Source organism: Carcharhinus amblyrhynchos, chromosome 3, assembly GCF_965287045.1.
Source record: "Carcharhinus amblyrhynchos chromosome 3, sCarAmb.v2.hapA, whole genome shotgun sequence".
Classification (NCBI taxonomy): Eukaryota; Metazoa; Chordata; class Chondrichthyes; order Carcharhiniformes; family Carcharhinidae; genus Carcharhinus; species Carcharhinus amblyrhynchos.
The window spans coordinates 121,028,711-121,055,509 of NC_137326.1; the positions used below are offsets into that span (position 1 = coordinate 121,028,711).

Genomic DNA, 26,799 nt, shown 5'->3' on the forward strand with positions numbered 1-26,799 from the left:
AGGTGGCTTCCACAGCCAACACTACGTCAGATTCAGCAGATTAAAAATATATCGCTGATGTTTGTGGCACGGTAGCACAGTGGTTAGCACTGCTGCTTCACAGCTCCAGGGTCCTGGGTTTGATTCCCGGCTCAGGTCACTGTCTGTGTGGAGTTTGCACATTCTCCTCGTGTCTGTGTGGGTTTCCTCCAGATACTCCGGTTTCCTCCCACAGTCCAAAGATGTGCGGGTTAGGTTGATTGGCCATGCTAAGAAATTGCCCCTTAGTGTCTAGGGATGCGTAGGTTAGAGGGATTAATGGGTATAATATGTAAGGATATGGGGGTAGGGCCTGGGTAGGATTGTGTTCGGTGCAGACTCAATGGGCTGAAGGGCCTCTTTCTGCACTGTAGGGTTCTATGATTTCTATGATGTATCTTACTGAGCATGGTATCTGTCCCTAATTATTTCACTACTCACTTTAGGACTCTGCAGACCTGGGCTTAATGGTCAACCTGGACATCCTGGAAAGATTGGTCCAAAAGGAGACAAAGGTGACCCTGGGCAGATATTTGAAAGTCCTCCAGGTCCTCCTGGTTTACCAGGGTTGCAAGGCCCACCAGGTCCTGTGGGTTCACCAGGTACAATACTTAACTTCATTTTAATTGTATATTGAACACGTTTGTAATGCTGTAATGCAGTGAATTGCAACTCCAATCTTTATTAAGGCAAAATGTGTCAGTATACACTAAGGTTGTTTACATGTGATGATATTGTGCAACATGTTGGAGCCTGGAAATGCCATGCTTCAGTTGCTCCAGTTCTACGAGTTACTGTAGTAAACATAACAAGAGTTGTTACTGTTGGTCTGAACAGTCCTGCCACTTCCAGTCATGAATGGTGGTGGACAACTAAACAACTCACTGGAAGAGAAGGCTCCTCAACTATCCCCATCCTCAATGATGGAGGAGCCCAGCACATCAGTGCAAAAGAAAAGGCTGAAGCATTTGCCAAAATCTTCAGTCAGAAGTGCCAAGAGAATAATCCATCTCGACCTTCTTTGGACGTCCCCAACAGCCAATCTTTAGCCAATTCAATTCACTCCACTTAATAGCAAGAAATGGCTGAAGGCACTGGATTCTGCAAACGCTATAGGCCCTGACAATATTCTGGCAATAGTACTGAAGACATGTGCTCCAGAACTTGCCACACCCCTTGCCAAGCTGTTCCAGTACAGCTACAACACTGACATCTACCCAGCAATGTGATAAATTGCCCAGGTATGTCCTGTACACAAAAATTAGGACAAATCCAACCCAGCCAATTACTGCTCCATCAGTCTACTCTTAATCATCAGTAAAGTATTGAAGGAGTCATCAACAGTACTACCAAGAGGCACATGCTTCGCAATGTCCCGTTCACTGATGCTCAGTTTGGGCTTCACCAGGACCACTCAGCTCCCGACTTCATTCTATCCTTGGTCAAACATGGACAATAGAAATGATTTCCAGAGTGAGGTGAAAGTGACTGCCCTTGACATTAACATTGCATTTGATAAGTGTGGCTTCAAGAAGCCCTAGCAAAACTGGAGTCAATGGGAATCAGGGGGAAAAAAACCTTCTGCTAATTGGAGTCAAACCTGGCACGATGGAAGATGGTTTTGGAGATTGGAGGTCAATCTTCCCAGTTCTAGGACATCACTACAGAAGTTCCTCAGGCTAGTATCCTAGACCCAATCAACTCAGCTGCTTCATCAATGACCTCCTTTCCATCGTAAGTCAGAAATGGGGATCTTTGCTGATGATTGTACAATGTTCTGCATTATTCATGACTCCTCAGATACTGAAGCAATCCATGTCCAAATGCAACAATGCCTGGGCAACATCCAGGCTTGGGCTAACAAGTGGCAAATGACTTTCACACCACACAACTGCCAAGCAATGACGATCTCCAACAAGCGAGGATCTAGCCATCATTCCTTGACATTCAATTATCATCACTTAATTCCTCATTATCAACATCCTGGGGGTTACCATTGACTAGAAACTGAACTGGACAAGCCATTTAAATACTGTGGCTACCAGAGCAGATAAGAGACTAGGAGTCTTGTGGCAAGTAATTCACCTCCTGTGCAACTCCCCCACCAAAAATAAAATTGTTATCTACAAAGCACAAGTCAGGAGTGTGATGGAATACTCTCCGCTTGCCTGGATGAGTGCAATTCCAACAACACTGAAGAAGCTCGACACCATCCAGAACAAAGCAACCTGCTTGATAGTTAACTGTTCCACAAACATTCACTCCCTCCACCACTGACGCACACTAGCAGCCATGTGTTCCATCTACTAGATGTATTGCAAGAGCTCACCAAAGCTCCTTATGTAGCATCTTCCAAACCACGACCGCTACCATCCTGAAGGACACGGGAGCAGACACATGGAAACACCATCACTTGAATCTTCCCCTCCATGTCACTTACCATCTTGACTTCAAAGTACATCGCTGTTCCTTCACTATTGCTGGGTCAAAATCCTGAAACTCCCTTCCTGACAGCACTGTTGGTGTACGTACAACACATGGACTGCATTGTTTCAAGAAGGCAGCTCACCACCACCTTCTAAAGAGCAATTAGTGACAGGTAATAAATGCTGGTCTAGCCCTTGAATGAATAAAAAATAGATTTCCTCATTAGGAATGTCAACTAATCCTTCATTAAAGAATCTGGGAAATGCTTTCACACTCAAACGTTTTACTTTGGAATTTTGCTTGTCCTGAATGTGGTGGCCACAAACCCACAACACAATTGGCATACTCCCACCATAACCCTAACAAGAATGTAACATGGGTCACAAATTAGCCTGAAGCCTGAGGAGATCAACCATGAATGCTGCAATCGTCTTGAGAGGCCAAATGGCCTGCTCCTGAAGAACAAGAGAGGGCAGCAAAGACAAAATGATTTTATAGAAAACAGCCTTAAACATTTTAAATTAACTTTTTCAGGTGACAGAATCAGTATAAATAGTCAACCAGGACCTCAAGGGCCACCTGGACCAGAGGGCCTTGCTGGTTTTCGCGGTGAAGCTGGATTCAAAGGTAAGCAAGTAGCATTTGTTCATTGATTTAGACTCAGTGCTGTTCATGACAGAGCGCACAATGCAAGCCTCTACCAAAATATACAGTTTTAATTGAAATTCACTCATATTCACAAACATCTTTCTTGTATCATGGTGTAAGTTGCTGTTTGAAAACAACACATCTCCCTTTGCTTAGTATTAGGCCACATTTTCTTGCATTGTAGCAACAATCCAAAACCTTCTTTGGTCAATTCATCATTTGAGTCCGTTGATGCCAGCAGCTAAATCACGAATTGTACAGGAAACAAAAATATACTGAAATTTGCAAAATATTGCATAGACAGCTGGGATCAAATGAGTGTTTTGAAGAGTGTAGAGGGTGTAGGAGTAGAGTTAAGAGAGAAATCAGGAGGGCAAAAGGGGGACACAAGGTAAAGGAGAATCCAAAGAGTCTCTACAAATACATAAAAGGCAAAAGAGTAACTAGGGAGAGAGTTGGGCCTCTTAAGGATCAACAAGGTCATCTATGCGTGGAGCCACAAGAGATGGGTGAGATCCTAAATGAATATTTCTCATCAGTATTTACTTTTGAGAAAAGCATGGATGTGAGGGAACTTGGGGAAATAAATAGTGAATGTACATATTACAGAGAAGGAAGTGCTGGAAGTCTTAAAGCGCAATATGGTAAATAAATTCCTGGGACCTGATGAAGTGTATCCCAGGACATTATGGGAGGCTAGGGAGGAAATTGCAGGTCCCCTAGCAGAGATATTTGAATCATCGATAGCCGCAGGTAAGGTGCCTGAAGATTGGAGGGTGGCAAATGTTCTGCCTTTGTTTAAAAAGAGCTGCAGGGAAAAGCCTGGGAACTACAGGGTGGTGAGCCTCACATCTGTGATGGGTAAGTTGTTAGAAGGTATTTTGTGAGACAGGATTTACAGATGTTTAGAGACGCAAGGACTGATTAAGGATAGTCAGCATGGCTTTGTGAGCGGAAAATCATGTCTCACAAATTTGATTGAGTTTTTTGAAGGGGTAACCAAGATGGTAGATGAGTGCAGTGCAGTTAATGTTGTCTATATGGACTTTAGCAAGGCCTTTGACAAGGTACCGCATGGTAGGTTGTTGCATAAGGTTAAATCTGATGGGATCCAGGATGAGGTGGCTAAATGGATACAAAATTGGCTTCATGACAGAAGCCAGAGGGTGGTTGTAGAGGATTGTTTTTCAAACTAGAGGCCTGTGATCAGCGGTGTGCCTCGGGCATCAGTGTGGGGTCCACTGTTATTTGTCATTTATATTAATGATTTGGATGAGAATATAGGAGGCATGGTTAGTAAGTTTGCAGATGACACCAAGATTGGTGGCAGAGTGGACAATGAAGAATGTTATCTCGGTCTGCAACAGGATCTTGATCAATTTGGCCAATGGGCTGACCAGTGGCAGATGAAGTTTAATTTAAATAAATGCGAGGTGATGCATTTTGGTAGATTGAACCAGGGCAGGTCTTACTTAGTTAATGGTAGGGCACTGGGGAGAGTTATAGAACAAAGAGATCTAGGGTGCATTTTCACAGCTGCTTGAAAGTGGAGTCACAGGTGGACAGAGTGAGTCATAGAGGTTTACAGCGTGGAAACAGGCCCTTCGTCCCAACTTGTCCATGCCACTTTTTTTTTAAAACTACTAAACTAATCCCAATTGCCCATATTTGGCCCATATCCCTCTATACCCATTGTATCCATGTAACTATCTAAATGCTTTTTAAAAGATAAAATTATACCCGCCTTTACAACTACCTCTGGCAGCTTGTTCCAGACACTCACCAACCTGTGTGTGAAAAAATTGCCCCTCTGGACCCTTTTGTATCTCTCCCCTCTCACCTTGAACCTATAGCCTCTAGTTGTAGACTTCCCTACCTTTGGGAAAAGATATTAACCTTGTCTCTGTCCCTCATTATTTTATGGACCTCTATAAGGTCACCCCTCAGCCTTCTACGCTCCAGAGGAAAAAGTCCCAGTCTGTTCAGCCTCTCCTTATAACTCAATCCATCAAGTCCTGATAGTTTCCTAGTAAATCTTTTCTGCACTCTTTCTAGTTTAATAATATCATAAGGTGACCAGAATTGCACACAGTATTCCAAGTGTGGCCTTATCAATGTCTTGTACAACTTCAACAAGATGTCCCAACTCCTGTATTCAATGTTCTGACAGATGAAACTAAGCATGCCGAATGCCTTCTTCACTCTGTCCATCTGTGACTCCACCTTCAAGGAGCTATGAACTTCTACCCCTAGATCTCTTTGTTCTATTACTCTCCCCAACGCCCTACCATTAACTGAGTAAGTCCTGTCCTGGTTCAATCTACCAAAATGTATCACTTGCATTTGTCTAAATTAAACTCTACTTGCCATTTGTCAGCCCACTGGCCCAATTGATCAAGATCCCATTGCAATTGGAGATAACTTTCTTCACTGTCCACTCTGCCACCAATCTTGGTGTCAACTGCAAACTTACTAACCATGCCCCCTGTATTCTCATCCAAATTATTAATATAGTGATAAAGAAGGCATTCATTGTTTTCATTGGTTGGAACATTGAATACAGGAGTTGGGACATCTTGTTGAAGTTGTACAAGACATTGGTAAGGCCACACTTGGAATACTGTGTACAGTCCTGGTCACCCTATTATTAGAAAGGATATTATCAACACCAGAAAGAGTGCAGAAAAGATTTACTAGGATGGTACCAGGACTTGATGGTTTGAGTTATAAGGAGAGGCTGGATAGACTGGGACTTTTTTCTCTGGAGCGTAGAAGGCTGAGGGGTGATCTTATAGAGGTCTATAAAATAGTGAGGGGCATAGATCAGCTAGATAATCAATATCTTTTCCCAAAGGTAGGAGAGTCTAAAACTAGAGGGCAAAGGTTTAAGGTAAGAGGGGAGAGATACAAAAGTGTCCAGAGGAGCAATCTTTTCACACAGAGGGTGGTGAGTGTCCAGAACAAGCTGCCAGAGGTAGTTGTAGAAGCAAGTACAATTTTGTCTTTTAAAAAACATTTAGATAGTTACATGGGTAAGATGAGTATAGGGGGATATGGGCCAAATGCAGGCAATTGGGACTAGTCTCGGCATTTAAAAATAGAACGGCATGGACAAGTTAAACTCTATTTAAATGTAAATTTCCCTTAAAATATAGAGCAGGCTAGTCACAAAATATATGTCAGGATCCTCTTCACACAACAGTTATCCAGGAGAAGATCAAATGTCCAAACTGGGAATTGAAAATTAGTCTCAGTCATTGTGACCGTGAAACAATCATTGATTGTTGTAAAAACCCAAGTGGTTCACTAATGTCTTTTCAGGAATGAAAGTCTACCGTCCTTACCCTGTCTGCCTACACGTGACTCCAGATCAACAGCAATATGGTTGACTCTTAACTGCCCTCTGAAATAGCTTAGCAAGCTACTCAGTTCAAGGGCAATTAGGGATGGGCAACAAATGCTGGCCTTGCCAGAGATGCCCACATCCCATGAAAGAATAAAGGGCCAGAATGCAGTAATTAATTATCGCTCGTATGTTTTGAATAGTTCCATTTGCTGACTGAATACACAACAATTAATACAGCAGTGTTTGTCAGCTATGGTGTTTAACAAAATGCTGTCTTGGTTCATATGCTATGACCCAATGTTAAATCTATGTAAGTAAACACGGTTTTAGTGAATTATAATTGAGCCGTTTTTGTTGTCACAGGTGATAAAGGTGACTTGTGTGAAGTATGTGGTGATAACTTACATGCTGGTGCTCCTGGTCTTCCTGGTGCACCCGGTCGTCCTGGAATACCTGGTAAACAATTGTTGATGTTTCGTATGTTTCATACCTGTACCTACATAATATATTGTTATTTTGTATATTGTGCACATTGTAACTTCTGAGCTCCAGGGCGATGTGTCTGGTTATCTCCCAGAGATGTTCTGGGGAACCACCCTGCCATCCCTAGAGGTTCCCAAGTAAGGATTGCACAGCAATTACCTGGGAAGTGCAAATCTCGATGTGCAATTGTCCAGCATAAGGAACCACCTAAAAATATAATTTAAGTCACAAACTTTGGATGGTTCCAACTGCGTTACCAAGAAAAGGTTTTAAGAATTAAAACCACTTCCAGCTTCTGGATAACCATTGTACATATCCATAATGACCACCCCCACACAGACCCCCACCCCTCGCCGACCACCACTGCAATGGGAGTCCGACCACAATCCCAAACCCGCCACAGGATTCCCCCCAACCCCTCTCTTACCCCCCTCCATAAGAGGCTGTCTCCCCACCCCCTCCACCCCTGCCATATAAATCCCCATTCCTACAAGATAAATGAAAATAATCTTACCTGGAAACCCATTCTGCCACATTCACCAGAAGGTCCAGGCTTTCCTTTTGGGCCCAGTATCAATGTAGTAAATGATTCCCCACTCCTCACCCACTGGCCAGGCCATGACAGCTGATGGAATTTAAATGTAGTTGAGTTTGAAAATCCCTGCATGAAGTGATAGAAATGAGATAATGGTAAGATGAAGATGGGGTAGTGAATGAATAATTATTCATTATTGGTGCATAGGAACTGCGGAAAGCAACAAATGATGGGATGGGAGTTGTCCACTAAGGGCAAGAAACCCAGATCTGGTAGAACTCACACTGGTTGAAACTATGAAGCTGGGCTAGTGCTTAATATAAAAAAGGATAGCAAGAGTTTTTATAAATATATAAAAAGGAAGAGGCTGGCTAGGGTGAACGTTGGACCCTTAGAGGATGAGAGGGGGGACTTAGTGGTAGGGGATGGTGAAATGGCTGAGGTCTTGAATAACTTTTTTGTTTCGGTCTTCACGGAGGAGGACGTGAATAATTTGCCGGGTGTTAGCGATGGAAAGGTGGTAGGACTGGAGGGTCTCAATGACATTATTGTTACTAGAGAGGTGGTGCTTGGCAGACTGAAGGGACTGATTGTGGACAAGTCCCCAGGACCGGATGGAATGCATCCGAGGATTCTGAAAGAAATGGCGGAGGTGATAGCGGATGCCTTGGTGGTTATTTTCCAAACGTCGCTGGATTCCGGGGAAGTGCCGGAAGATTGGAAAACGGCTAATGTTACGCCGTTGTTTAAGAAGGGTGCCAGGCAAAAGGCAGGGAATTATAGGCCGGTTAGTTTAACGTCTGTTGTAGGAAAAATGTTAGAATCCGTCATCAAGGAGGAAATAGCGAGGCATCTTGAGGGGAATTGCTTGATAGAGCAGACGCAGCACGGTTTCGTTAAGGGGAAGTCGTGTCTGACAAATTTACTGGAGTTCTATGAGGATGTGTCTAGGGCAGTGGATAGAGGAGAGCCGGTGGATGTGGTCTTTCTTGATTTTCAGAAGGCGTTTGACAAGGTACCTCACAAGAGGTTATTGCAGAAGGTAAGGGGGCATGGAGTTGGGGGTAAGGTGTTAGCGTGGATAGAGGATTGGTTGTCAAATAGGAGGCAGAGAGTGGGGGTTAATGGGTGCTATTCAGATTGGCGGTTGGTGACTAGTGGAGTGCCCCAGGGGTCGGTGCTGGGGCCTCAGCTATTTACCATTTATATAGATGATCTGGAGGAGGGAACCGAGTGTATGGTGTTGAAATTTGCTGATGACACCAAGATTGGTGGAACGGCAAATTGCGCGGAGGGTGTGGAGAGTCTGCAGAAGGATCTAGATAGGCTGGTCGAATGGGCCAGGAACTGGCAAGTAGAATTTAATGTTGGCAAGTGCGAGGTGGTCCACTTTGGTAGGAATAATGGTAGGAAGGACTATTACTTACGTGGCGAAAAACTGCAGCAGGCGACGGTGCAGAGGGACCTCGGGGTCCTTGTGCATGAGTCGCAAAAACCCAGCCTGCAGGTGCAGCAGGTGGTCAGGAAGGCTAATGGGATGCTGGCCTTCATAGCGAGGGGGATTGAATATAAAAGTAGGGAGGTCTTGCTGCAGCTGTATAGGGCATTGGTGAGGCCGCAGCTGGAGTACTGTGTGCAGTTTTGGTCGCCGTACTTACGCAAGGATATTTTGGCCTTGGAGGGAGTGCAGAGGAGGTTTACTAGGCTGATACCAGAGTTGAGGGGGTTGAGCTATGAGGAGAGGCCGAATAAACTAGGCTTGTACTCGTTAGAGTTTAGAAGAATGAGGGGAGATCTCATTGAGACATATAAGATGATGAATGGGATGGATAGGATAGCGGTGGAGAGATTCTTCCTGCTCAGAAAGGACAGTAGGACTAGGGGGCACAGCCTCAAGACAAAGGGGGGAGCGGTTTAGAACGGAGTTGAGGAGGAACTTCTTCACTCAAAGGGTGGTGAATCTCTGGAATTCTCTGCCCGTTGAGGTGGTGGAGGCTGCCTCGCTAAATATTTTTAAGACGCGGGTTGATGGGTTTTTGATAAGCGAGGGGATTAAGGGTTATGGGGAGAGGGCGGGAATGTGGAACTGAGCCACGACAGATCAGCCATGATCTTATTGAATGGCGGGGCAGGCTCGAAGGGCTAGATGGCCTACTCCTGCTCCTATTTCTTATGTTCTTATGTAAAGGTAACCCACAAACCTCAACAGTTCCTTTACCCACTGCTTCCCATACAAAAAAGAAAAGAAGCTGGAGAGAAATGTCTATTACTTTTATGACAATTATCTTATCTTAACATGTAATTTAAGCGACACTTCATACCCTTCACAGAAGTCTCCTTATTGATAAGGGTCTCTTTAACTTCAAAGAATAACAAGATCCGGGAACTTGAAAAGTTTTTGTAATGCCCCCAATTCTGTATATGACTTAATTTTTTCCACAATAGGTGAACAAGGAGCACCAGGCCCGAAAGGAGATTCTGGACCTTCTGGTCAATGTGGCACAACGGGTCTCCCGGTAAGATTCTTTTCATTTATCCTTTACACCACCACCTACTCCCCAGTACCTTTATTGCAGTGTTAATGTAAGCCTACTTGTGACACTAATCAATAAAAAACCCCCGCAACCCAACACCCCTCCCACTTTGCAGCGATCTCACAGTGAACACTCCCCTAGCCCAGGCTGAAAGAGTTTCTCCCAACTTTCTACTTATAGCATTTTGTAACAAAAGCTGTTGAAGATGCTTCAGAAGACACCAACTCTCTCCCATTACCAGAGCATAGTCTCAATCAAGTAAATGATTCTGCCACAACAACCACTATGATCAGTGACCAAAACTTGTCATACTCCAGAGAAAGTTAAGCTGTTAGGTATTCAGTTTCAAGTAATAACCGCAAAGTAACTAATATCAAACTTTCAACATTCTATCAATTTCTTTGGCACGCCTTTGTTTGAACCTGCAGGTTAGGAGGGAAGACTTGCATTTATATAACATTTTTTCTGACCATCAGATGTCTCGATGTGTTTTGCAGCGCAAAAAGTCATTTTGAAGCATTGTCAGTGTTGAACAAGCAGCAGCCAATAAATGCACAGCAAATTCCCATAAACAGCAATGTTATAAATAAACTGAAAACCTGTTTTTCTGACTAGTTCTGTTTTTACTCTAACTCCTGTTAAGTCAATGTAGATCATCTGGTCATTGTGGGAATTTGCTGTGCTCATACTAGCTGCCAAATTTCCTATTGTTTATGTATTCATTCATGTGATGTAAGATCACCGGCTGGGCTAGATTTATTGCCCATTCCTGAGAGCAGGTAAGAGCCAGCCACCTTGCTGTGGATCTGCAGTCACATGTAGACCAGACCAGGTACGGATGACAGATTTCCTTCCCTGAAGGACATTAGTGAACCAGATGGGTTTTTATGACAATGGTTTCATTGTCATCATTAAATTTTTAATTCCAGACTTTTATTGAATTCAAATTTCACCATCTGCCATGGAGGAATTCAAACCCAGATCCCTAGAGTATTAAAAACCAAAAGAGAAAATGCTGGCAAATTTCAGCAGGTCTGGCAGTATCTGTAAGGAGAGAAAAGAGCTGATGTTTCAAGTCCACATGACCCTCTGTCAATACTAAAAGGCGTAGAAAGTGGGAGATACTTGTACTGCAGTGTGGGGGAATTAAAGATGAGCCATAGCCACAAAAAAAGGGTAAAGGCTGCTAGTCTCCTAGTCACCTTGCATTCTCTCTATGAACTGCCATTAGCAGTCTTCCCCTTGTTTTTGTGGCTATGACTCATCTTTCGTTCCCTCACCCTGCAGTATAAATATCTCCTATGCAATGCCTTTTAGCATTGACAAAGGGTCGTGTGGATTCGAAACGCCAGCTCTTTTCTCTCCTTACAAATGCTGCTAGACCTGCTGAGACTTTCCAGCACTTTTTCTTTTGGTTTTAGATTCCTGCATCCGCAGTAATTTGCTTTTATCCCGAGAGTATCACCCTGGGTCTCTGGATTACTGGTCCAGTGACAATACTGCTACCACAGCTTCCCCCTTGCAAAAACAAAAGCACTTCAAAAGTATTTCATTGGCTGTAAAGTGCTTTGAGATGTCTGGTGGTTTCAAAAGGTGCAATGCAAGTCTATCTAGACTGGATAAGTCAGATTGGCAAAGATAACCTGGGTAATGAGTTCTTAAGAGTGTTTTCAGAACAGTTTCTCAGAACAACATTTTCTAGCATTAATAAAAGAGTAGGCTATACTAGATCTTGTAATATGCAATAAGACTGGATTAATTAATGACCCCATAGTGAAGGTCCCATAGGTACCACAGATCATATGATTGAATGTTACATACAATTTGAGGGGGAGAGGAGTGGATCTGAGACTAGTGTTTTAAACTTAAATAAGGGCAATTATGAAGGCACGAAGCTAGCTAAAGTGAACTGGGAAATTAGTTTAAAGGATAAATCATCAGAGATGCGACTGCAGACATTTAAGGATATATTTCAGGATATCCAGAAAAGGTACATTCTAATAAGAAAGGGAGATTCTAAGAAAAGGAGGAACCATCCATGGCTAATGAAAGAAATTAAAGGTAGGATCAAATTGAAAGAAAAGATGTTTTCACAAAATTGACTGGAAAGTCAGAAGATTGGACAGAATATAAGAGCAGTAAAGGATGGTAAAAGGTTTATAATGAGGGAGAAATTAAAGTACAAGAGAAAACTAGCTAGTAATGTAAAAACAAATAGTAAACGTTCCACAGAAATGTAAAAAAGGGAAAAAGCAAATCAGTAGTTGTCCACTACACAGTGACAATGGGAAATTAATAATGGGAAATAAGGAAATGGCAGATGAATTGTCTTCACTCCAGAGGATACAAATAACTTCCCAGAAATAATTGTGAATCAGGGGGTGAAAGGGATGGAGGACCTTAAAATAATGGGAATCACCAGCGAAACAGGATTGAGAAAATTATTAGAACTAAAAGCTGACAGTTCCCCCGGTCCTGATGGACTTAATCCAAGGGTTTTAAAAGAAGCGGCTGCTGAGATAGTAGATGCATTGGTTTTAATTTCCCAAAATTCCTTAAATCCTGGAAAGGTCACATCAGATTGGAAAATCACGAATGTGACCCCAGTATTCAAGAAAGGAAGGAGACAGAAAGTAGGAAATTAAAGGAATTATGGCTTAAGATGCTATAAATCTGTATGACTCTATCAATTGGGACTAGCTTAGGGATTAAAAAAAGGGGCGGCATGGACAAATTGGGCCAAAGGGCCTGTTTGCATGCTGTAAACCTCTATGATTCTATGAGTGTAAGATCTGTCATAGGGAAATGGCAGGAATCTCTTCTTAAAGAAGTTATAATGGGACACTTAGAAAATCTCAATTTTTATCAAGCAGAGGCAACATGGTTTTATGAAACAATTTATTGCCGTTCTTCATAGAAGTAACAAGCAACATGGATCAAGGGGAACTTGTGGATGTACCATACTTAGATTCCAGAGGCATTCAACATGGTGCCACACAAAATAAGAGTTCATGCTGCCAGAGATAAGATATTAGCATGGCTTGAGGATTGGTTAGCCAACAGGAAGCAGAAAGTTGGCTGAAATTGGTCATTTTGAGTTGGCAAGGTGTGACAAGTAGAGTGAAACAAGGAATAATGCTGGGCCCTCAACTCTTTACAATTTTTAGCAATGTTTTGGAACTAAATGTTTAGTCACTAAAATTGCAGACAGCACAAAGCTAGCTAAGAAGGTAAACTGTGAAGAGGAAATAAGGAATCTAAAAGGGACATCAATAGGTTAAGTGTGTGTGCAAACATTTTGTAGATTGAGCAAAAAATGGGAAATTGTGAACTTTGGCAGGAAGAATAGAAAAGCAACATATTATTTAAATGGAGAGAGATTGCAGAGCACAGGAACGGAGGATTCTGGAAGTCGTGGTATCTGAATTGGGAATTGTTAATATGCAGGTATAGCAAATGATTAGATAGGCAAATTAAATGTAGTCATTTATTACAAAGGAAATTAAATATAATAGTAGGGAATTGCTACAAGATGGATACAGTGTTTGTGTGGCCACATGTAGAGTACTGTGTACAGTTTTGGTCTCCTTATTTAAGAAAGGATATAACTCCGTTAGAAGGTTCACCCAACTGATTTTAAAGTTTATTTATCAGTGTCATAAGTAGGCTTGCATTAACAGTATAGTGAAGTTACTGTGAAAGTCCCCTAGTCGCCATACTCCAGCACCTGTTCAGTTACACTGAGGGAGAATTTCGCATGGCCAATGCATCTAACCAGCATATCTTTTGGACTGATGAGAGAAAACTGGAGGAAACCCATGCATAACATTTGATTCTCTTGGGGCCTCAACTATTTACCATTTATATAGATGATCTGGAGGAGGGGGCTGAGTGTAGGGTGTCGAAATTTGCTGATGACACAAAGATAAGTGGAAAAGCAAATTGTGCGGAGGGTGTGGAAAGTCTGCAGAGGGATCTAGATAGGCTGAGCGAGTGGGCGAGGACCTGGCAGATGGAGTACAATGTTAGCAAGTGTGAGGTTATCCACTTTGGTAGGAATAATGGTAGGAGGGATTACTATTTAAAGGGCGAAAAGCTGCAGCATGCTACGGTGCAGAGGGACCTGGGGGTCCTTGTGCATGAGTCGCAAAAACCCAGTCTGCAGGTGCAGCAGGTGATCAAGAAGGCGAATGGTATGCTGGCCTTTATAGCGAGGGGGATAGAATATAAAAGCAGGGAGGTCTTGCTGCAACTGTACAGGGCACTGGTGAGGCCGCAGCTGGAGTACTGTGTGCAGTTTTGGTCGCCGCACTTGCGCAAGGATATTTTGGCCTTGGAGGGAGTGCAGAGGAGGTTCAGTAGGCTGATACTGGAGATGAGGGGGTTGGACTACGAAGAGAGGCTGAAAAGACTGGGTCTGTTCTCGTTGGAGTTTAGAAGGATGAGGGGGGATCTTATAGAGACGTATAAGATAATGAAGACACGGGTAGATAGGTTTTTGGTAGGCAAGGGAATTAAGGGTTATGGGGAGAAAGCGGGAAAGTGGAACTGAGCCACTACAGGTCAGCCATGATCTTACTGAATGGCCGGGCAGGCTCGAAGGGCTAGGTGGCTTACTCCTGCTCCTATTTCTTATGTTCTTATGTTCATACATGGGGAGAACGTGCAGACTCCGCACAGACAATGCTCCAAGCTGGGAATCGAACCCAGTTCCATGGCACTGTGAGTCAGCAGGGTTAACCATTGTGCCACAGTGCCAACTGATACCTAGATGGAGGGAATTATCTTACGAGGACAGATTGGAAAGGCTAGGCCTCTGTCTACTGAAGTTTAGAAGATTGAAAGGCGACCTTACTGAAACATATAAAATCCTGAGAGAACTTGACAGGATGCTTGCTGAAAGGATGTTTCCCTTTGCAAGAGAGGCTAAAAATAGAGGACACTTTAAAAATGTGGGATCTTCCATTTACAATGGAGATGAGGAGAAATTCTTTCTCTCAGAGCAATGTGTGAATGCAGAACCCTCTTCCCCAGAGGACAATGGAGGTATGGAGAATTAATATTTTTAAGGCAGGGCTATATGGATTCGTGACTAACAAGAGAATCAAATGTTATCAGGGGTGGGAGGAATGTGGAGTTGAGACCACAATCAGGTCAGCTATAATCACTTTAAATAGTGGAGCAGGTTCAAGGGGCTGAGTGGCCTATGCCTGCCCCTAACTTGGTATGTTCATACATATTTCGCTGATTGGAATTAACTGTTTGTTTTAGCATTACATTATTCCTTCTATTTTTTAATTGTCAACCTTCTAGGGTTCTCCAGGCTCTCCAGGTTCTGTAGGTCCACCTGGCTTGATGGGTGATCCAGGAATCAGTGGCAGCCAAGGTGAAAAAGGAAACAATGGTGAACCAGGTTTACCTGGGAATCCAGGAAGGCAAGGAAAGGATGGAATACCAGGTCGACCAGGATCACAAGGACCACGAGGAACTAAGGGTGACCCAGTCAGTACTTTCATCCTGCTCTTAATGCGTCAACCTTGATTCAATGTTAGCATTTCCTTTGAGTTTCCTCTACACTCTCCTCTAGCAACAGGAACTCAAGAGCTTTTTATTCCATTAATGTTGAGAGCACCATCAGTTGTATCTACTGCTTCTCTCGTTTCCACTAACCCACTAGCCCTGAAACTGCATCTTTCTCAGGTTTCTATCCTGTCTTCTTTTATGCCCTCTCTGAGTTCCATGCAACCCTCCCCCGACCCCTCAACCCTGTTCCCACTAAACTGTTGACCATCTAAATCTCCTTCCTGATCCCCATGTCAGCAGCTATTGTTATCAGTTCTCTCTGCTCAGTTCTTCCAAAACTCTGCTGTGCCAATCCTAACTTGCACCAAGTCCCATTCACTGCCACCCCTGTGCTTGCTGGCATGCATTTACTTACTCCCTGTTACGCAATACCTTGATTTTACAGTTCTCATCCTTTGTTTCCATGTCCCTCCATAACCTCACCCCTCCCTATTTCTCTAATCTCCTCCAGCTCTCCAACCCACTGAGATATTTGTGTCTTCCAGTTCCAACCGCTTGTGCATCTCAGATTTCATTTGCTCCACCATTGGTATCTGTGCCTTCAGCTTGTGAGGTCCTGAGCTTGACCATCCCTAAACCTGCTTACCATTCCACCCCTCTTTCCTCTTTTTAAGACAGTCCTTAAACTTTACCTCTTTGCCCCAATTTCTCCATATGTGGATCAGTGTCAAATCTTGTCTGATAATGCTCCTGTGAAGGAAGGGGCTTGGCATTTTTTACGGCATTAAAGACCCGTTATAATTACAAGTTGCCGTTCCTGGTAAATCCAGGACTCGAGCACAATGTCTAGGCTGACACTTTAGTGCACTGCACTACTGAAGGAGATCTGCATTGTCAGAGATGCCTTCTTTTGCATGAGACCTTAAACCAAGGTCCCATTTGCAAGATCAGGTGGATGTGAAGATCTCATGACACCATTCAAAGAAGAGCAGGAGACGTCACCCAGTCTCCTGACTAATGTTTATCCCTCAAACAACACCAACACAACAAGCAGTCCAGTCACTTATTTAACTGGTGTTTGTGAGACCCTGTTGTGCACAAGTCTGCTGTGAAGTTTCCCTACACTATGCATGTCTACACTACATCATTGACTGTGAGGCATTTTAGGACATCCTGATGTCATGAAGGTGCTATTAAATGCAAGTTATTTTACTTTTATTAAAACATGCAGTGTTAATTGTATAATAATGCAGGAAAACCAGCAGAGATCTTAGGACAATCCCATTTTTATCAATAAATCTTTGGGAAATCAGTGGCCAGGAAATATACTCTAAAAACAATAAATTAGAGAAACTGGGATTGATCTCCTTAGGGAAGAGGACTTTTTTATTCTTTTGTGGGAAGGCCAGCATTTGTCATCCATCCCTAATTACTTTGAGGTGGTGAGCAATGATTGAGAGAAGAGTGTTCCAGGTTTTTGACCCAGTGACAGTGAAGGAACACTGATCACTTTCCACACCAATATGGTGTCATGTCTTGGAGGGGAATTTGCAGGTGGTGGTGTTCCTGTGCATCTGCTGCTCTTCTCCTTCTAGATGGTAGAGGTTGCGAACTTGGAAGGTGCTGTCGAAGGAGATGTGGCAACGTGCTGCAGTGAATCTTGTAGATGGTACTTCCTGCTGCCACTAAGCACTAGTCATGAAGGGAGTGATAATTTAAGATAGTGGTTGGGGTATTGATCAAACAGGCTGCTTTTTCCTGGATGATGTTGAGCTTCTTGAGTGCTATTCGAGCTGCTCTCATCCAAGCAAATGTAGAGTATTCCATTACGATCTTGATTTGGATCCTGTAGATGGTGAACTATGAAGAGTAAGAAGTCTCACAACACCTGGGCTTGCAAAATCTCACTAACTGTCCCACTGGAGACAATACACATCTCTTTAACCTGTGCTCAACCCTCTCTCCACTCACATTGTTTGTACCTTTAAGACTTGATTACCTGTAAAGACTCACATTCCAACCATTATTTTGTAAATTGAGTTTGTGTCTTCATTTGCCCTATTTGTGAACTGAAATCCCACTCACCTGACAAAGGAGCAGCGAGCGCTCCGAAAGCTTGTGGCTTTTGCTACCAAATAAACCTGTTGGATTTTAACCTGGTGTTGTGAGACTTCTTAGTGTGTTTATTCCAGTCCAATGCCAGCATCTCCACATCAGAACTATGGAAAGTCAGGAGGTGAGTTACTCACTGTAGAATGTCCAGCCTTTTGGCCAAAGTATTTATATGGCAAGTCCAGTTATACAGTCAGAATATGATAGTAGGGTATCAGTGATGGTAATACCATCATGCCAAGAGGGGATGGTTAGATTCTCTCTTGCTGGAGATGACCATTGCCTGGCACTTGTGAAGCGTGAATGCTATTTGCCACTTACCAGCCCAAGCTTGAATGGTGTCCAGGTTTTGCTGTGCATATATACACAGATAGCTTTAGTATCTGAGGGGTTGTGAATGGTACTGACCATTGTGCAATCATCAATAAACATCCTCACTTCTGACCTTATGATGAAGTTCACTGATGAAACAACCAAAGATGGCTGGGTCACCATCCTGAGTAACTTCTGCAACGATGTTCTGAGGCTGAGATGGTTCACCTCAAACAATCACAACCAATGTGTTGGGTATGATTCAAGCCAGCTGAGAATTTTCCCCTGATTCTCATTTACTTCAGTTTTGCTAGGGCTCCCTAATGCCACAGTCAAATGCTGCCTTGATGTCATGGGTAGTCATTCCTATCTTATTCCTTATTACAGCTCTTGAGTCCATGTTTGGACAAAGCCTGTAACATAGTCAGGAAGGCTGTAATGAGATTGTAAGGAGATTTGATAGAGGTATTCAAAATCACGAAGGGTCTGGGACAGAATAGCTAAGAAGAAACTGTGTTTCCATTAGAGGAAGGAATGAGAACCAGAGGACACAGATTTAAAATGATTGGGAAAAGAACTCGAGGTGAAATGAGGAAAATCATTTTTACACACCCAGTGATTAGGATCTGGAATGCACAGCCTGAGAATAAGATGGAGACAGATGGTTTTCAGACAGAAATTGGATAAGTATCTGAATAGAAAAAAAATTGCAGGGCTACAGGGAAAGGATAGGGGAGTGGGACTAGCTGAGCTGCTTTCACAATGGGCCAAATGACCTCCTTCAGCACTGCAGCCATTCTTACGATTTCATGATTTGATGAAAAGACTTTAATATTGAATATGTGTGTCATAGTGCCACCTAAAGGAACAATGGGTAGGGCAGGTACTTGCAAAAGAATTTTCAAGGAAGCCTGCACCCAACATCAAAATAGTAATGGCCCAGATCTTCTGGCTCTAGTAGCTCATCCCTGGACCTCCGGCTCCTGTAAACACCTGAAGGCAGCTGTAAACAGTCATAAACATTTAAAAACAAACTTTAAGACAAAATAGAAAAATGTTTTCAAGAGTTGAAGTAGTTAAATTCTGCTAAAAGCTTTATAAAACAGGTACCAGAACACTGGAGCATTGGGCATACCTTCCTCCAATGACTTCAGAGGCTATGTCTTTGTCACAGCCACACTTCACCACATGACCTCATGAATCACTTTGCCAATTACTCCTAACTGCAGTCAATGGGCAGCATGGTGGTTTGATTCCTGGCTTGGGTCTCTGTGCAGAGTCTGCACATTCTTCCCATGTCTCTGTGGGTTTCCTCCAGATGCTCCAGTAAAAGTTAAAGTTTGTTTTAATAGTTACAAGTTGGCTTACATTAACACTACAATGAAGTTACTGTGAAAATTCCCTAGTTTCTTTCCACAGGCCAAAAGAAGTGCTGGTTAGGTGCATTGGCCACACTAAATCCTACCTCAGTGTAGTCCAATAGGTGCTGGAGTGTAGTGACTGGGGGATTTTCACAGTAACTTCATTGCAGTGTTAATGTAAGCCTACTTGTGGCACTAATAAATAAACTTTATAGATAACAGGTAGAAATATACTTTTAAATGTGATAAGAGGTGTATGTCTCCATTTCACCACTGATGATTTGGTCCAACACCAAATAGAGATTACTTGATTCATACCACAAAGGAAGTTTAGCTGAAAAAGGAACAAAAGCAAAATACTTCAGAAGCTGGGATGGTGAAATAAAAACAGAAAATGCTGGAAAAGCCCAGCAGGTCTGGCAGCATCTGTGGAGCAAGAAACAGAGGTAATGTTTCAAGTCCATACAACTCTTCTTCAGATGAAAAGGGGTTCATGTGATTTTTTTTCTCAGCTTTCCAGACTTCCAATGCTCCCATTACAATGTCTGATTCTTTCTTAGAGACCCATTCAGCTGATGGAAGCATTCTGTTTTAACAATTATTTCCTAACATTTATCCAGTGCAATTATTTCCCAGTTTACTGCATTGACGTATCTAAAATTATTGGTTATAGTTCTGTATCTCAGTGGATCAATAGATTGAATTATTCATTTTCAGTTGGGAGTTCTGTTCACTGTGGACTTGGAAATATTGGGCTCAGTAGATTTTGTTTGCAGCAAATTGTAATGCTGCCTAAGAGTTTTTAAAATATTGAAGTTTGCAGATCAGTTTTCCCCTGCATTGAGCTAAATTCATGTGTTCCTAAAAGAGCATTTAAAAACTTACCTGTTAGGTTTTCAATGCCGCCTCCAGCATCTCCTGAACATCAACACTCCATTTCTCTTCAAAATTGGATCAAAACCTTACTAACACTACCGGAACCCCAATCGCATGGGCTAAAGGGACACCTGTCTGCTTCTGGTGGGGATCAATACTCCCCATTTTGAACAGTGACAGCTGGAACAGCAGCGAGAAAGTTTATGGTAAATGCTGTGCTGCAGTTCTTTTGACCACATTGCCAAATTCTGGCCCAACAACGACAATCAAATCAGTCCCCAATATTCTACCAAGCAACATTGGGCCCATAGAATTGTTAAATCTCTGGATAGCTGCCCTATTTTAATTACTGAAGACTCAATGAATTGATTCTTCTACATGCTTCCATGACATATGAATAAAAAAGTAGCAAATATCATTTAGAAGCCTAGTAAAGTTTACAAAAAATGATGAAAGGGAGGAGTTGGCATTTTAACTTCCATAGCTAGGTTAAAAATGTGTGATAGCGAATCACTCACCTAATTTTACAGCTCACTTGATCTTCTAAAGAAACATTTTTTACAATAAATACCAGTGTTCAAGTCTCTGGAGTGAGCTTAAATGCATAACTTCCTGATGCACAGAGAAAGTGATATTGAAGCAAAACTGGTGCCACAGAATGAATGATTGAACAGGATTTCTTTTCATGGGGATGTGGGCATCACAGGCAAGGCTGACATTTCTTGCACCCCCGCCCCCATCTAATTACTTTTGAACTGAGTGGCTTGACTTGCCAGGCCATTTCAGAGGGTAGTTGAAAGTCCACAACATTGCTGGTGGTGTGGAGTCACATGTAGGCCAGACCAGGCAAGGACAACAGATTTCCTTCTATAAAGGACCTTAGCGAACCAGAAGGGTTTTTGCAACAATCAATGATTGTTTTCATGGTCATCCCACTGCTGAGACTTATGTCATATTCCAGATTTATTAACTGAATTCAAATTCCAGCAACTCCTGTTGTGGGATTCAAATTCTTGTGCCCGGAGCAGAAGCCTGGACATCTGAATTACTGGTCCAATGACATTAGCATCACACCACTGTCTCCCACTGTGTCCCAATGGGGACATCCGATGTGCTTTACACACCAAACCAGTTAGGACAATAGAATGATCAGCTGTACAACAAGTATTTCATTTGACTTATTTGACTTACTTGGGCAGCATGGTGGCACATTGATTAGCACTGCTGCCTCACAGTTTCAGAGATCCAGATTCGATTCCCGGCTTGAGTCATTGTCTGTGTGGAGTTTGCATGTTCTCTCCGTGTCTGTGTGGGTTTCTTCCGGGTGCTCCAGCTTCCTCCCACGGTCTGAAAGACGTGATGGTTAGATGCATTCACAGTAACTTCATTGCAATGTTAATGTAAGCCTTACTTGTGGCTAATACTTTAATTTCATTGTTCTCAGGACAAACGGTGCAGAGGGACCTCGGGGTCCTTGTGCATGAGTCGCAAAAACCCAGCCTGCAGGTGCAGCAGGTGGTCAGGAAGGCAAATGGGATGCTGGCCTTCATAGCGAGGGGGAATGAATATAAAAGTAGGGAGGTCTTGCTGCAACTGTACAGGGCACTGGTGAGGCCGCAGCTGGAGTACTGTGTGCAGTTTTGGTCGCCGCACTTACGCAAGGATATTTGGCCTTGGACGGAGTGCAGAGGAGGTTTACTAGGCTGATACCGGAGTTGAGGGGGTTGAACTATGAGGAGAGGCTGAATAAACTAGGCTTGTACTCGTTAGAGTTTAGAAGAATGAGGGGAGATCTCATTGAGACATATAAGATGATGAATGGGATGGATAGGATAGAGGTGGAGAGGCTCTTCCCGCTCAGAAAGGACAGTAGGACTAGAGGGCACAGCCTCAAGATAAAGGGGGGGCGGTTTAGAACGGAGTTGAGGAGGAACTTCTTCACTCAAAGGGTGGTGAATCTCTGGAATTCTCTGCCCGTTGAAGTGGTGGAGGCTGCCTCGCTAAATATATTTAAGACGCGGGTTGATAGGTTTTTGATAGGCAAGGGGATTAAGGGTTATGGGGAGAGGGCAGGAATGTGGAACTGAGACACGACAGATCAGCCATGATCTTATTGAATGGCGGGGCAGGCTCAAGGGGTTAGATGGCCTACTCCTGCTCCTATTTCTTATGTTCTTATCTAATTTCTCAGGAACATTTTCATTGCCATCCCTAGTTGAGTCAAGAAGGTGGGTCAGTATCGTGATTACATCAGAGTGACTTTATCAGTTACTTTATGCAGCATTAAGCTCCTATTTTTAGACTGGGATCGAATGGAAGCCAGATGAAGTAGGAGTGGCAGGATACCTATTATGAAAAATGTTTATGAACCTTTTGGATTTTTGAAGTGTCACAGACTGTGGTTCAGATATCACCAGGTTTACTGAATTAAATTCACAACACACCATGTTGAGTTTTGAACTTCTGGGTTACTGATTCAATGCTATCACCATTATAGTATTGCAACTGACTGGAAAATGCTGCATACTGCATGCTTGACAAGGCTGAAGAAACATAATGAAATAAGAGTGGATATTACTGGGCATGTCACCTGTATTGTTGCTTCTTTAATGTTTCTTTGTAATTTTAGGCAGTGCTCTTCTGATAGTGGGGTATTCTGCCCATGAGACGCTGCGCCTAGAATTAGTGCAAATTGAGGAGATTTGCTCAGGTTTTAAAAGAAAGATATTGCAGGAACATTCACCATTATTAAGAAATTTCTATCTTAGAGTCTTTATCTGCTTTGAACTGGTTGTTCAAATTAATCTATTGCCAGCTGCTAATTGTTAAGGGAAAGTCAACAGAGCAACTGCTGCAAATTTTCAACAATGTAAGTAAATCAAAAAGGTAAGATAGATTCAGATTTGATTTATTTGTTCCATTACCACTAGTTTTAAATAAATTTTCATCTAACAAAGTGTTCATTAGCGATGCTCACCAAAGTTGAAGATCCTTACACAGACTATCTTGTATGTTCAAATGTCACCAAAAATTGCAGCTGGACTTGCCTGCCTACCTTTGGACATTTTAACAAAGCTCCTGATCCAAGATACCCAAAAATGTGCACATTGAGCATCTCCAGCAGACACAGTTTCCACCAACCAAAAAGGCAAGGGCAGCAGTTACATAGGGACACCACCAAATTCACCTTGTTCTCCTCCAAGTTAGACACCATCCTGACTTGGCGATATACCACTATCCCTGCTCATCCCTGGGTTAAAATCCTAGAACGCCCTCCCTAATTGCACTGTGGGAGGACCTCTACCAAATAAACTGCGGTGGTTCAAGAAGAAGACCAACCACCACCTTCCTAAAAGCAAGCAGAATTGGGAATATATTTTGACTTTTCAGTGATGAACATCCCACGAATGAATACCAATTTTTAAAAAGATGTACTAAACCTGACTTAAGTAGAGAAAATGTTCATATGACATAGCAATGGTTTTAAAGCTTAAAAATCACAATACTTCTTCATTCATCACTTTATTTAATGAGTGCTAATTTTGCAAAACCTTTTATTTACAGACACCATTTCCACTAAAAGGTATCAGAGGCCCACAAGGTCCCCCTGGAAATCTTGGTATCCCAGGACCTGTAGGCAACCCTGGAGCACCTGGATTTGGACTTCTAGGTGCACCAGGAGTCAAAGGAAACCGTGGTGTGCCTGGATTTCGGGGATTTGATGGTATCCCAGGTTTGTATGACAATTTGGATTGTAGTGAGGTTTGGAAGTCTACATGTAGTAAAAACGCTCATGGTCCTTCACTCCATGTATATCTCTGTGGATTGATTGACCTGCACAGTAAGTTCAGCCAAAGAGTAGCGTGATGAGCGTTAGTGGTAAGAGCCTAGACCGGTTTGCTTTTTGTTTCATTCTATCTTATTAAACATAATCCACGAATAGATATAAGGCAAGATTTTCCAGCTGGGCTTGCCCCAAGACTGGAAAATCCCACCTGAGGTCAATCGACCTTTGCATGGTCCATCCCCCACAAGCTGCAGTTCCCATGGCAGGCAGGACAGGAAAACTCCACCCATAACATTTTAAATCTTTTCAGTGACAGGACGGGCAATTCAAAGGCAAACAAAAATAAAAAGAAGAATTTCCTTGCCCTTTCTTGGGATCCAAAGGTCACTTGATTGCCACCCCTTCCATAAACATTCACTCCTTCCACTGCTGACAAAGAGTGGCAGCTGTGTGTACCATCTACAAGGTGCACTGCAGGAACTCACCAAGGGTTCTTAGACAGTACCTTCCAAACCCACGACCACTACCATCTAGAAGGGCAAGAGCAGCAGAGACTTAGGACCACCACTACATGGAGACTGTTGATGGGAGCCGAGGGATATAAGGGTAGAGAAGAATGTAAAGTCAAGACCACAATCAGATCAGCCATGATCTTGTCAAATGGAGGAACAGCTTGAGGAGCCAAATGACCTCCTCCTGCTCTTAATTCATATGTTGATGCCTTGTCACCGCATTGGATTTCCAGGGCATCATGCTGAGTTCAAACTTATATTTTCTCCACCCCCTTTTGCAGGTAGCTTGACCAGGAGGTAGGCCTATTAATGGGCAGGCAGAATATAAGGCTGAACCAACTCCTGTCCCACACAAGGATAAAGGAATGGCAGGAAATTCAGCACCACAATGTTGTGGAGCCTTAATTGCCACTAATTTGTTTAATGTTTGTACTTTCCAAGGTAGATAAACTTTGTATTTGAAAAATACATTTCTATCACAGGCCTACATGATTTAAGAGTCTGTAAATATTATAAATTTCTCTCTTTTTCATACTGTTACTGAGCCATATAGATAAAGAACATATCAGGTTTGATTTGTTGTTGAGCCTGCATTATCTTTGCTCCTGCACTAGGAAGGTGAACTTTGCTGGAAAATATGCTGGTATTGAGTGAGAAGACAGTATGCTCCATTCTGATAACCAAAAGTCTCCAACAAGAGAGGATCTAACCATCACCACTTGACTTTCAATGGCATTGCCACTACTAAAACCCTCACTCTCAAAATTTTGGGGATTACCATTGACCAGAACTGATCTGGACTAAGGGGAGGCAATGGTGTAGCTGTATTGTCATTGGGCTTGTAATCCAGAAACCCGGGGCAATGTTCTGGGGATCTGTGTTTGAATCCCATCACAGCAGATGATGAAATCTGAATTCAATAAAAATCTGGAATTAAGAATCTACTGATGTCCATGAAACCATTGTCATTTGTTGTAAAAACCCAGCTGGTTCACTAATGCCCCTTAGGAAAGGAAATTTGCCATCCTTATCTGGTCTGGCCTACATGTGACTCCAGATCCACAGCAATGTGGTTGACTGATAAATGCCCTCAGAGATGGGCAATAAATGCTGGCCCAGCCATCAACACCTACATCCCATAAATGAATTAAAAAACTAGTCATATGAATACTGTGGCTTCCAGTGCAAGTCAAAGGATAGGAATCTTGCAATGAGGAACTCACCTCCTGCCTCCCTAAAGCCTGTCCTAATGAGGCACAAATGTGATGGAATATTCTCCACTTGCCTGGATGGGTGCAACTCCAACTACACCCAAGAAGCTTGACACCATCGAGGACAAAGTAGTCCACTTAGTTGCCACCCCTTCCATAAACATTCACTCCTTCCACTGCTGACAAAGTGTGGCAGCTGTGTGTACCATCTACAAGGTACACTGCAAGAGCTCACCAAGGTTTCTTAGACAGCACCTTCCAAACCCACGACCACTACCATCTAGAAGGGCAAGATCAGCAGATACCTGGGAACACCACCACCTGGAGATTCCCCTCCAAGTCACTCAACATCCTGACTTGGAAATATATCGGCATTCCTTCAGTGTTATTGGGTTAAAATCATGCCATTCCCTCCCTAACAGCAGTGTGAGTGTATCTGCACCTCAGGTACTGCAGCAGTTCAAGGAGGCAGCTCATCACCACCTTCTGAAGAGCAACTCTGGATAGGCAATAAATGCTGGCTTAACCGGCCATGTCCACATCCTGTAAATGAATAAAAATAAGATAATAACCCTTGTGACAATCAATGCCTTATAGAAAAAGCATCCTACATGCCACAGGATTGTCCATGATCATGGAATTATTTCCTATTGGAAATAACTATTTCCAGCAGAGGATAGTAGAAAATGCTGTTGACAGGACCTCACTTTCTAATCTCCCATGCTGAGCCCTGCCTACTTTTAGCAGTAAAACCTAACTCATTATACGCAGTTACTCAATGCTGCTTCATCAAGATTTGAAAAGTAATGTGGAGCTCTAATTTTTGAGAGACTGTGGAGCCAGGTATAATTAAGAAAGCAATGCATTTGCTCCCAAACCTTTTTCAATGCAGTCCAAACCTGGCACTTGGAAGTATGCGAGCAATGCAATGCAAGTAGAGAGTCATCCTTTGTATCTTCTCAGAATCTTAGAATCCCTTCAGTGCAGAAGGAGGCCATCCGGCACATCGAGTCTCCGAAAGAGCAACTTATCCAGGCCCTATCCCCGTTACCCCGCCTATTTACTTTCCTAATCCCTCTAGTTTATCTTGAGACACTAAGGGACAATTTAGCAT

General features: G+C 42.9%; 1 protein-coding gene across 1 annotated transcript in view; it reads left to right on the forward strand.

Annotated features, from left to right (window-relative positions):
* LOC145341260 (uncharacterized) overlaps window positions 1–26,799 on the forward strand; it is a 217,210-nt gene that overhangs the window by 114,357 nt on the left and 76,054 nt on the right. Inside the window, exons 21-26 of the mRNA XM_080186186.1 lie at window positions 465–620; window positions 2,980–3,072; window positions 6,803–6,895; window positions 9,903–9,973; window positions 15,305–15,493; window positions 23,740–23,908. Of these exons, the coding sequence (XP_080042312.1) occupies window positions 465–620; window positions 2,980–3,072; window positions 6,803–6,895; window positions 9,903–9,973; window positions 15,305–15,493; window positions 23,740–23,908 (771 nt within the window). The remainder of the gene's footprint in view (window positions 1–464; window positions 621–2,979; window positions 3,073–6,802; window positions 6,896–9,902; window positions 9,974–15,304; window positions 15,494–23,739; window positions 23,909–26,799) is intronic.